Below are 13,243 nucleotides of genomic sequence, written 5' to 3'. Positions count from 1 at the left end.
AGGCTAGCCCCATGTAGGCAGCTATATCAGCATTAGTTCATGTCCCATTTGAGATTCACCAACACATACAGTTCCTTTTCATATGTACTGTTGCATAACCTATACAAATGCTTTTGATTTTTCTCATAAAAATTGAGGATTTTGCATTTTTCCTTGTTGAAACTGATGTTATTGAGATTTTCCTGAATCTTGATACTGGTCCCTGAGGTATTTGGTATATCACTCCTTTGTGTCACCTGAAAATCTGACAATCCTATTTTCTTAACCTTGTCGAAGTCATGTATAGTTAAGCTAAGCATTACAAAGCTAAGCATACAAACCCTGGAGTACTCTTATGTAGCATCTTCCAGAGTAACTCATAGCCAATGGCATACATTCTACACTCGTTAAACAAAACGTTATATTTTTTATCCAACTGATAGCATAATTAATTTGGGAATATTTTCTTGAAGACTATGCATTCTTTTTTCTTTTTAATTGGCTGGTTAAAAAGGTAATCAGTAACTTTATTACTAACATTTCCATCTTATTCTTTAACTTTACCATCAGGTGATGCTTAAAACCATGAATATAGAAGTAACCTATTCCAGGGCTTTTCAACCTTTTCACCCATTGTACCACTTTTAGGATATGGTAACATCTGAGTACCACCAGTAGCCTAGCGTCAAAAACTTGATGACCCCCCCAAAAGGAAAAAAGTGATGAAGTACAGGTAGTCCTCGACTTATAACAGTTCGCTTAGTGACTAAAGTTACAATGGCACTGGAAAAAGTGCCCCCTAAGCCACAGCCAAGCAAGAGAGCTGCCTGCCCGCCTGGTGGCGCTCTTCCTCCTGTCCAAGGTTTTCATTGTTGTGAGCATTTCTGTTGAGGATTGACAGCGGGGGTGGGGGGGGTTGGTTTTTATTCCCCCCATCTGCTGGGTGGTTGCACGTTTTGGTCACTTCACATGACCCTGTGACACTGTGACCATCATAACTATGAATCAGTTGCCAAGCATCTGAATGTAAATCACAAGACCCTGGGGATGCTGCAACATTCCAGCTGACCGGTGCTTCTTCTGGGCTCAGTAGAAGCGCCAGGATCAGCTGGAGCTTGGTGCTGATCCTGGCACTTTTGCTGAGCCCTGACAGCCCCGAAGAAGCGCTGATTCTGGCGCTTTCGCTTAGCCCTGACAGCCCTGCAGCTCCAGCCATCTCTCGCTCAGGCTTGTGCAGTGCTGCCACTGGTTCAGCTCATTCCCCTCCCCTGCTACCACTTTTCTAGTAAGGTTGTGTACCACCTGCCAGGTTCCAATGTACCACAGGTGGTACCCGTATCACTGGTTGAAAAGCCCTGACCTATTCCACATAATGTTGAATTTAATAAAAAGTTTAAAATCACGCTATTCTCTGTAGTTCATCTTAATTAGCAATTTAATGTTTGTCTTGCTACGAGAAACATTTTTTTAACAAAGAAACTTGCCTCAGCTTTACATGCAACTTGACTATAATATCTGCTAGCCATAAGACAGCAGATATATCCAAAGTAAAATTATTAAGAAACAAAGCCATATCAACACTGGGCAGGATATGTTTAGGACTTCCTGTAGTTTTACAGGTTAAAAAAATAAAATTCTATATGCAAATTTCAAGTTACATTATCTCCACAGCCTCCCTGGGCAAGATGCAGAAAAATCTGGCCACTAATGAAAAGACATCTATCATTTTCCTTTGACCTGATTTAAGTATTAAAGATTATTGTTACGGAAGCAGAAGGTATTTTTTCCCCTCGTAGAAGTTCACTGGTCTCCACAGAATGTTTTGGATGGTTGCATGAATGGGGAGAACTGATACTACACATACGCAGCCAAAACACACACATCCCCATTCATACAACCACATCTCCCCACTAGAAGCATAAGTCATAGGATGGGGGTAGTTGAACCTTCTTTCCTCACTGATCCAGTGTTTTTTTTTTAAAAAAAAAACCTGTTCTTGCAACTCAACTATTTTAAAATATGGCCTCATGTTCTTCGCAGTTTCACTAAAGGTTGTTCTGTTGGTTTGGGTGGGGAAGACTGGCCTGAGATCCCAGCCATACATAGTGGGCAGACAAGGACTATGGCATACCTACAAATATTCTCTGTCTTTATGGTCAGGGAAAAACAAAACACTATTACAGAACATTCATTTCAGGAAACTGGATTTACTTGTATTTATTCCACCAAAGGAAGTTACCAAAAAAAAAAATCCCTCTGGCAGAATTATATTTTACCAGTTAAACATTCAACAGACATTTTGTTTATTATATATATATATATATATATATATATATATATATATATATATATATATATATATATATATATATATATATATATATATATATATATATATATATATATATATATATATATATATATATATATATATATCATTACAACATTCAAAATAGTAAGCATTCTTTCATTTTGTGCTTGGCAATCCAACTGTGAAGCTAAGTATCCTAAGCATCAAGAAATCTAGAAGATCAATTAATATTTGATTTGGGGCACTCTTGTAGGGGAGGGACAATAGACAAATAAAGTAAAATCCCTACCGTCTCAAACCTACTGTTATCTCAATTTTAAGAAAATAATTCTAACACTTGCAGAACAATCAACAGTTTGGGAGAGCTTTCCTGTAAATCATAAATAGGAAATATTACTGCCTGTTTGCACAAAATCTCCCACCCGAAATGATTATTTTGGCTGAATTTCCTCTTGCTAACTCAACCGTTGCTTCCTATTTTGTACGCACGTATGTTTATTGGCATGATTAAAAATTCACAGACGCCCTATGTAATATTTGCAGAGACCTTTTTTTGTCCCTTCTTTTTTAATATATGCATGGTCCTTCACACGAGTTCATAGACTGTGAATGGACAGGCTATATGTAAAGAAGGGATTTAGGCAATTTTGTCACTTATTAAAAGTGGACGAATCTCTTCTGCCAGATTTTTCTTGTATGAAGACAAATCTACATTAAAGAAAAAGCAAAGGGCAAGGTAGCCTTTTGCAAACTCATATCTCTTCCACATGAACACTCCTGAGTGGTGTGAAAAACTCTGTAATTTTTTTCAACAGATTAAAATAAAATAAAATAAAATAAAAAATGGCAATAAACATTTCGTTTTGGTATGCAAAAATTCTGTAGAGTTGCATTAATCAGTTGTACTGTACCACTAACTAGTACCTGGAATTATATCTTGTTTACTTTTGGTTTGCACCAATTGTGATTTGTATCAAAATTTCTAAACCTGAAAAGGGTGTGTCTGTGTGTGTGTGTGTATGTGTGTAAAAGAAACCACCACCCCGGATTAGAGTATTTCACCAAAAATAATTAAATTTAAACACTAATTGACGTTGCAAAATTCAGCGACAGTGAAAGATGAATATTTTAAAGCTTTTCACTGCTTTTCTCACTCATTCCTACACAGTCAACACCCACTATTTAATAGTAGAGATCTATCCAAGTTTCTAAAATTTAATACTAATTATGGCAAGATGCCATTTGCATCAGTAGTGCTCCAAAACTACTTGGAACCTGTTTTAGAACAAGAGTTTTCTATTCTACATTTGGCAGTCTCTTTTCAAAGTACAATATTCATCATCATCATAAAAAAAGCAAAAAACAAGAGGGGGGACATGAAGCTTCATGGAAACTCAAGGTCCACTTATTACAAAAATGCTACCATTTGTTACAAATGGTCAAGCAACAAATTAAATATCAGGTTTTTTGCTCTGCTATTTTCTACGAAGTGCATTCTTTGGATCACCAGGAGTGTTGGTTCAGTAAAGCTGAAGGTGACCTGCAGCAAATTTTCAGTCCAGCATGAAATTTAGGTTATTATGCTTTTATTATGCTCACTGACTTTATATTTCAGGAAACTTCTCAGTTAATTGTTTTTAGTCCAACAGCTGCCACATCCATAGATTGGAAGGCCAAGAACAAGAGTGAATACAATTATATTTTGAACTACTTAGGCACTGTTTAAATAACTGATATCCATACCAACTGAAACTACCATTTGTTGGCAATTTAGTTTCTCAAATGTTATGGAGTCAGAGATATTTGCGAGTGTTTTCTCATTATATCCTGGAAACTGACAGCTCAGGATTGTCCGATGCTCAACTGAAGAGAGAAAATTAGTAACCAATTATAGTAATTTCAGTAAGAATTCGTAAGTTGCATTAATTATTCCCCAAGAAATCAGGGACCGGTGATAATTTAGATGGGCCCCTCGGAAGAGATGCGTCAGTTTCCTGTCACGCTCCAGCCAAATCTTCATAAAGACTGTGGAAAAAGACTGGAATTCCCCACCAATCTGTGACTGCATGCGGGCTTTTACAACATTCACAGGGAAAAACATAAACCCCAACATAGCACCCAATACCCCTCCACATATGAAATCATTGATCAGATGAGTACTGTAAGTTGTCGCTTCTGGCAGGCACTGCTTGAGGGGTCCTCGCAGGCCAAAAAAGAGAACGTTGCTAGGACCGTTCCGAAGTAGGATTGGCACCAAGCCCCGGTAATATTCCCTGGCCCCGTGCTCTCGAAGAACTCTGAATGCTTGGTAGGTATTTGTAAATTTGTCATGATGTTTGTAGTCCTGCAGAAGTGCCTGCACACGCTCAAAAGGGGTCAAGACGGCTTCTGTGGTCCCCGCAAGCACAGCTGCTAAGCTCCGGGCAAAGATTTCAGGCGCACTTATGTGTCTGAGGAGCACAGAAGACAAGTCTTCATACAGGCCAAACATCAATGCTAAGGTTGTGCTCTTCTGCATCAGCGGAGGAAGGACACCTCGGTACAAGTTTCTGATTCCATCTTTCTGTAGCTGACATATTGCGTCTCTGGTTCGTACCCCATACAGCTGTTGACGAAAGAGGAGTTTCTGGATTGGGAAAGTTACTGCAACATTGGTAATGGCTGCACAATAACCACACAAGTAATGTTTGCCTGAGGTAACTTTTACAATGCGATTACCAGTTTGATCTGCCTTTGCCTTGTTAAGAAAAAGGTCTTTTGAATCCGCCATGCTGCTTGTTGTGTCCTCACATAGGTATTCTCTTCTCCTACAAGAAGTAAAAGTGATTGAACAAAGCCAAATATATCTGCCTTCATTTTAGGTTAAAAAAAATGACCACATTAAGAGGTTTAACTCACTTCTTCATTAGTTTTCTGATGTTTTATGCTGAATTTCAGAGAACATCCTACTTCAAAAGTACTAAGAGCATGTTTTCAACTTCTGCTTTCCTTGTAATAAATAAAGCACTATGAAAATATTTTTTACAGATTGTATTATAACAAATCTGAAAATATTTACTTTCCAGGATCTCAGCCAACCAATTGATAGTACACTCCTTCCCAATGGACATACTGTTTCTCTTTGCTCAGTTTCTTCTCAACTGAATTAATATTTAGACAAATTATTTAGATATATCTTACATATTAATGCATATGAGCATTTACAATGTACCTTATTCCAGCAACAAGTCCCATGTTCCCTTTAGTAATAAATTAAATTCATTAAAAAATAAAAATAACTTTTGACTTCCACAGGGTTGAATAAAATAATAGATGCACAGACATACTTGAGATTTCCAACATCTTTAAAAAAATAACCAGCCTAAAGAAGAACTTACTTTTTCCCAATTAATGAATGGGGAAAAAATGCAAGCCAAATAAAAAAATAAAAATAAAAATAAGGGCCTAATGTGCTTCGGTTGCTTTTGTTTTGCCTTATTAATTTTTTTCCCTTTTTTGTTAACTCATTTTATTCAATCAAATACAGTATACTAAATTACAGGGGGTGTTAAACTGCCGGCCCGCGGGCACATGACGTCGCGGGTTTGACATGTCTGTACTAAAATTTGACTCAGGAATAGATAATGATTAAAAAGGTAAAGGTTCCCCCGCACATGCGTGCTAGTCGTTTCCGACTCTAGGGGCCGGTGCTCATCTCCGTTTCAAAGCCGAAGAGCCAGCGCTTGTCCGAGGACGTCTCCGTGGTCATGTGGCCGGCATGACTAGACGCCAAAGGCGCACGGAACGCTGTTACCTTCCCACCGTAGTGGTCCCTATTTTTCTACTTGCATTTTTACATGCTTTCGAACTGCTAGGTGGGCAGAAGCTGGGACGAGTAACAGGCGCTCACTCTGCTACGCGGCACTCGGGATTCGACCCGCCAAACTGCCGACCTTCCGATCGACAAGTTCAGCGTCCTAACCCACTGAGCCACCACGTCCCTTAGATAATGATTAAGTCTATACATATACATAGGTCTATACATATATTGTATATAGTATTTTTTAAATGTGTGCTATGTATGTGTACACTTTGAGAGGAAGCAACTAAATTTCATTTTTAATGTGTGCCATTGTGCCCACAGCAAAAAATGACAATAAAGTTTATTGTCAAGTCAGTATGTATTTATTTAATTTGCCAAATATTTCCTTCTCATCTTGTTTTGTCCTGCCTACCCTAATTCCTTACTTTTATTTTATTTTTTATGTGCCCCTGAGTCAGTGTTGGCTCCTGGAAAACTGCCTGAACTAATCCTTGCAGTTTTCTTGGCAAGGTTTTTCAGAACCACAGGTATTGCTTCCTTTTTTTTTGCTATCTTTCTGCACTTCACTCAGCTAAACAAATTGATAAATTGCTTCAAATCTGCTCTTGTTCTCAGTTTCATTTTTTGGTATTCCTTTTCCAAACCTTGAGTAAACACCTATCCTTTAAAAAAAAAGGAAAAAAGAAATATCACTTTTAAAAAGAAAGAAGTCATCCTAAATTCTAACCACCATAGTCAGAAGAAAATGGAGAGCCTTTAGCTGCTCCTCCCACTATTAAGGCACCTATTGTCCTGATTAATAATAAGGTGAGGGGGCACTCAGCTACCATCACTGAGTTTTCTACTCATTGTTTAGCAATTATATTAGCCAAAAGGAAGTCTTATCATTTTATTAAGGCCCACATGCTTCCACTTCCCCCCTCCCTATCCCACGTATCAAAAGCAGCACTTCAAAGGGGTAGAAATCTGCCTATTACTTTTTCTTTTAATTGGTGTGAGCCGCCCAGAATCACTGAGTTTCAGGCAACATTTAAGTCAGGGGTGTCAAACTCAATTTCATTGAGGGCCGCATCAGCATTGCGGTTGCCCTCAAGGGGCCGGGTGGGTGTGGCCTGGGTGGGCGTGGCCTACTGGGTGGGCGTGGCTAGAGTGCATATGGCCTACTGGGTGGGCGTGGCCAGCTCTACATCGTTTGCATCAAGGGTGCCTATGGGGGCCTGGGCAGGAGTGGGACAGATCTGAGGGTCTCTGGCAGAAGGAGGGTCTCTGGACCAGGGCCAAGGCAGTGGGGGCCGTTCCCTCACTGTTTCCAGGATGGCTTCGCGGGCCGCATGAAACCACTTTGCGGGCCGGATCCGGCCCCCGGGCCTTGTGTTTGACATGTCTGATTTAAGTTTAACAGATTATAGTTGTTACCTTAAAGACTTTAAGGCTATATTTCTAATAGCAAAAATATATAAATTACTATATAGGACAACGGTCTCCAACATTTCCACCTCGGTGGACCAGTGAAGGTAGAGGTCGTGGTGGGCTAGAAGTGACCGTTTCACACACATGTGCATGCATTCACAAATGCAGGTTCTCTCACACACACACATTCATGTGTGCTTGCCCACCACTTCCGCGGCCTGGTTCTGAATGGGCTGTGGACCAACATCAGGCTGCAGATCAGGGGTTGGGGACCCCTGATATAGGAGATACACCATCTCTCATGTTGAGCCAAACTGCAGAAAGGGACTATGTAGAGATAATTCATGTGTTTTGTCTTTATTCCTTTCTTGTTTAAACTTTCCAAATCGACAGCCACATTGTATGAGCAAAACATTGTATTTTTGATTATTTGTAATTATATTTATTTATTTTATTTATTTATTTTAATTCCATTTATATCCCGCCCTTCTCCGAAGACTCAGGGCGGCTTACAAGCTTAGCAGTAGCCTTCATTCTATGTATATGCCTGCTTATTAGGGCTTTCACACACCCCACAAGCGGCATTATTACAAAGTCAGCTTAATTGCCCCCAACAATCTGGGTCCTCATTTTACCTACCTCGGAAGGATGGAAGGCTGAGTCAACCTTGAGCCTGGTGGGATGCGAACCTGCACTAATTGCAGGCAGCTGGTGTTACTTAAGGAGGCATTAGCCCACTGCTCCACCGCGGCCTACATTAGCAATAATTTTTATTTGCCATTATATATTAAAGCATATTTTAAATCATAAGGCCAAAACATCTGGCAACATAAAACAGAAGATTTATATGTAGGAGTATGTGATGACATGATGATTATTAGTATGTTGCATTCTAGCCAATTCCAGTAGTAGCATCTATCTGTTCTTCAGCATGAGTATCGACTGACACAGCTTGCTTTCTAGTGTCTGATCTTTCAGCTCTGGAATAGAATTCTATTAATATTAATGAAGGCTGAGTTGTCAAAGGAAGTGCTCCAAAGTCTTTCTGATATTCAAAATTATTAAGTGTTAAAATAACAGAAACCTACATGTCCTTAAATGTTTTTGTTGCTCTCTAATGTTTTGGCTGAGCTTTATCCTAAAACTACACTGCTACTTTCTACTCTGGACCAATCCAGAAGAGAAACACTTCCATTTTTGGTGTGTGGAATATTTATTTATTTATTTTTTATTTTAATTCCATTTATATCCCGCCCTTCTCCGAAGACTCAGGGCGGCTTACAAGCTTAGCAGTAGCCTTCATTCTATGTATATGCCTGCTTATTAGGGCTTTCATACACCCCCCAAGCGGCATTATTACAAAGTCAGCTTATTGCCCCCAACAATCTGGGTCCTCATTTTACCTACCTCGGAAGGATGGAAGGCTGAGTCAACCTTGAGCCTGGTGGGATGCGAACCTGCAATAATTGCAGGCAGCTGGTGTTACTTAAGGAGGCATCAGCCCACTGCTCCACCAAGGCTCTACAACAGAACTTTCTGCAATGGTGAAGCCAGTTAATAATATGCTATATTACAGTATTATGAAAAATAACAAGTGCTTAGCTGATTGACCTGCATATTGCAAAAATCAGGAGTTTCAGTGTAGGATAATTGGGAAACTGCAGTTAAATACAGAATGTAGCTGGTTAAGTAATATCTCTGACAACATATCATACCTAATGGAATAGGTTCCTTGAATTCAAATTCTGAGATCAATTTGAAATGCTAAATCTTTTAAAACCCTACTTAATCTGGGTCCTGGTATCTTAAGGAATCTCAGCTTTCTTTGTATTTTCCATTTTCTTCTAATGAGGCAGGACATTAGAATGAGGACTCTTTCTAATGTGACATGTTAAGGAGGTCAACTGGAGCTTCCCCACTGCCCGACAAAGATTGTTTTGTCTTCCTATGTGTTATCTATACAGCATTTTCATCTACAATATCAATAAATAAAATTGTCATGGTAACCAGGTATTTATATCTGGCAAGGAAAACTGGATTATGCAGCGGCCTGAAGTGCAAAGCATTCCAAGGTTTTGCTTTTTTATGGTTGAATTACCTTTATTATCTCGATTAAGTAATTAACATTCGTTGCATAAGTCTGCTGCTGATCTGCCTATAAACCTGCCTTTCCAGCCACATTCCTGTTTGAGCAAAAACAGGTCATTTTAAATCTTCCTCTTACATTTCTTTTCGCCCATGTGTTACCTATTTCTTCATGTTTTCACCTTCAAATTCTGCATGGAACTGCCCTAAAGCTTTCTCCCCTTCTCATTCTCTAATTTGAAGTCAACGAGAAAACAAAACACAGAAGTGTTATCCTATGTCTGTTCAGACTAGAAGAGACTAGGAAAAATAAAAAGATAACTGAGGAATGGGAATATTTTATTGCAAATAAACCCAAAATTGGAAGCTAGCAAAATACAAGACTGGATTTTGAAAAGGAGGAAATTCCATCCTTTAACTCCATATATTACTCTTAACAGGAAGTTCCAGAAAAAAGTATAGGTGGAGTACAATGCTCTCTATTCTATTATTTTCCTTAATTTTGCACTTTCTTAAAAGGCACTCCATATTCTATATAGAATATTTTACTGTTCTACTATGTTAAGGCAGTATAGAAATCAAATGTATGTGAAAGGTTAGATACTAGTTCCAGCAATTACAATCTACCAACTAAACACACAAAAAATGAACAATGGTGAAAGACAATTATTTTACTGAGACAGCATTGTTCTAACTATATTGAGGATGTATCAAAATACAGTGGTAATTTATCATTATATTGATAAATTATCAATAGAGGGGGAAGAAAATAAACCTACTTATAGCCAAATTCAGATAAAACAATGCCTCACTTCTCAGCATGATGTGGACTGCATTCATGTGACAAACATAAAGAACAATGGAGACTTCACTAAGATTTAGGCCTGCTAGTAAGGACAAGACAATATTAAAATTTATTATCCCCGCACCAGAGGCACAAATTCATTAACAGCCAGTCTGCATGTTAGTTTATCCAAGCTGCTTTCTCAGACATCACCACCTGCCAAGATGTCATAATAATAGTTTAAGAGAAGATAAGTTATAAAAATTATATGTACTTGTCCACATGAGGGGGAAAGTTCTTTCTTATTTTTTGTAGTTTGTGTTATTTTTTTACTTTAATTGTAATCTTAAAAAAATTGTATGAAAATAAAAGTGTGATAACAATCCTCTACATTGGGGTGCAAACTATAAGGAAGCCATCATAGTGAAAATGAGATAATTACCTTTCCTATATGATACAAAACAAGGTTTTCTCTGTATAAGTAGCATTCTGGAGCAGGTCTTCAAACTGTTCTGCCTAAAAAGGAATCAATAGTCTTGTTTTATTTGGCTGCAAAAATTTAGTTGGTGAGAAGATTTATTTTTTTATTTTTTTATTTTTATTTTATTTTAATTCCATTTATATCCCGCCCTTCTCCGAAGACTCAGGGCGGCTTACAAGCTTAGCAGTAGCCTTCATTCTATGTATATGCCTGCTTATTAGGGCTTTCATACACCCCCCAAGCGGCATTATTACAGTCAGCTTAATTGCCCCCAACAATCTGGGCAGCAGAGACATAGAAAATTAGATCTACTGCTGTCTAGTGCTCATCGTAATTTGTTTATTAAAAGAATATTTAATTTATACTTCAGCTTTTGTCTGAATTTACTCAATTTACCATCTGCATTTATAAAATATTCTACCAGCTTCTCTACAGCCACTCTGGTAAACTTTCCCTACTATTTGGGTAGGGAAAAAAACTTCCTGTAACTTTTTTCTTGAGCATGGGATAAAGATTTTTCATGAGAGTATAGTCATAACTCCCAAATCACTTATTTTTACAATTTGAAGAGATTGTGAATGCTACATAACTGAATAGTATTCCAGTTACACCATTATTTACATAAGGCCATCCAGCCTCTGCAATCAAGCTGGCAGTGAAATTTTTATTATCTAACATTTTAACAAAAGTCTTTCCTTGTTATTTACTTGTATTCCATCATAATGATATTGGCTTCCCACTATACATCCTTTCAAATATAAGCCCATGAGAATAGAGAAAGACTTGCTATTTTTTGTTTTTATTATTATGTTTTGCAACATGCTTCCTCTTGGTGCAAATTTAAAGCAAATGGCTATATACTGATATTTGGTATTCATTTGTTACGATTTATTTAAACTGTACATGCTTTATATTTCAACTATAAGCCAATTTTCATAAAGATCTGTGAATACTTCAAGAATATCACAAATATTCTGTCACTGCAATGCTATAAAGAAACTCTAACATTATCTCAGAATTGTAAAAATGATTTGCCCATGAAATATTAAAGCTTCACATAGCTAAAAATTATTATATTGTACAACTATTCGTTCCCTCCCTCCCCAAATAAAAACACTAATATTTCAAAATCCATGTTAGAACTACACTTTTACTTAGCCTATATACGTCCATCATAACATTTGTACAAATTTTGAGATCTTGCATATTTTTGCAAATGTGCAATTTCTTTTACAGATATCATAGTTTTGTATTACAGCATCCAATCTGCTACACGTAATAGGCCCTATAGTGCAAATGAAAGCGAAAGTCCCTGCTATAAACAATACTCTGCAATCCAAAACGTTGTAACTTAGTATGGTAAATATCTTATCAAAGAACCAGTTCTACACCAGGAAAACCATTTTTTTTAACTGCTTATGGTTTAATTTAATGGGTGGCGACTGGATCCCATACACATTATGCACATAACAGCACGCACATATTTTGGGCTAGTTTATGAAGCATTTTGCAACTGAACAGAAACGCATTTGATTTGGGTCCGTGAAAATTTGGTGTGTGTGTGTGTGTATGTGTGTGTGCCATTTTGGGAGTTCTACAAAATGAACCGACCCCTGGAATTAAGAAAATGATTCGAGGGCCACATGGTTAACCTCGCTGACGTGCTTCTCAATGTTTAAGATGGGCCAGGGTTCATCCCATTTTTACCCTACCGGTTTTCCACCAAAGGGAAGCAGCTCAGGCCAGCAAAAAAAAAAAAAAGCAAAACACCACTATAAAAGGCAGGATGCAATCCCTATTTGGGGGTCAATAAAAGAACAGAGTCTGGGATTGGTTAATCAGGAACGCCCTGCCCTTCCCCTCCTCCTTCTCCTCCTCACCCTGCCTTTGCCCGAGGTCAGCCGCCAGCACCTGCAGCACAGCCCGCCGCCGCTCTTTTCCCCTTCCCATCAGCATCTCCATTTTGCCCGCCTGCCTGTTTGTTGCATGGCTCGCCTGCCGTCTTTTCTTCTCCTTCCGCCACCTCCTCACCTGAGCTACTCCTGACCAATCCCCGACAATTCACTGACCCGCGGCGGGCTTCATGGCGGCGGCGGCGGCGGCGACGGCGACATCGCTCTTCCTCACGTGCACGTTACAAAGCAGGCAGACAGCGGGCTGAAACACTTGTGACTGGAGACCCCGGGCCGGCCGGGCAGCAGCAGCAGCAGCAGCGTCGGCCTTTCGCCACGCCCTCCCCGCGCGCCGCAGAGACGAATGACGCCAGCGAGTCAGGGAGCACGTGACCGGCGTCCTCCAATCCGCTCCACTCGCCTTCGGCGGAAGGCCGGGTTGGCGCTTAAAGAACTAATAAAAGACGAGGAAGGCCTCGCTTGGGCTGCTTTCTCCTTT

The 13,243-nt window shown here is 39.0% G+C and overlaps 1 protein-coding gene across 5 annotated transcripts in view; it reads right to left on the bottom strand.

Moving 5' to 3' along the window:
* Positions 1-13,092, bottom strand: part of SLC25A51 (solute carrier family 25 member 51) — a 30,766-nt gene extending 17,674 nt beyond the window's left edge. Inside the window, exons 1-4 of one of the 5 annotated variants that reach the window (XM_081317797.1) lie at positions 12,922-13,079; positions 10,814-10,887; positions 5,009-5,097; positions 2,399-4,895 (exon numbers count right to left, since the gene is read on the bottom strand). In XM_081317797.1, coding sequence (XP_081173923.1) covers positions 4,179-4,895; positions 5,009-5,097; positions 10,814-10,859 — 852 coding nt within the window. In that variant the 5' untranslated portion in view covers positions 10,860-10,887; positions 12,922-13,079 and the 3' untranslated portion in view covers positions 2,399-4,178. Of the gene's footprint in view, positions 1-2,398; positions 5,098-10,813; positions 10,888-12,883 lie in introns of those variants that run through there. The other 4 variants (XM_081317794.1, XM_081317795.1, XR_014025138.1 and 1 more) reach the window with 4 other exon arrangements.
* Positions 13,093-13,243: the final 151 nt, after the last annotated feature.

The sequence above is a fragment of the Vipera berus genome (genome assembly GCF_964194415.1).
Source record: "Vipera berus genome assembly, chromosome: 2".
NCBI classification, from domain to species: domain Eukaryota; kingdom Metazoa; phylum Chordata; class Lepidosauria; order Squamata; family Viperidae; genus Vipera; species Vipera berus.
This window is presented reverse-complemented; position numbering and strand designations above follow the sequence as displayed.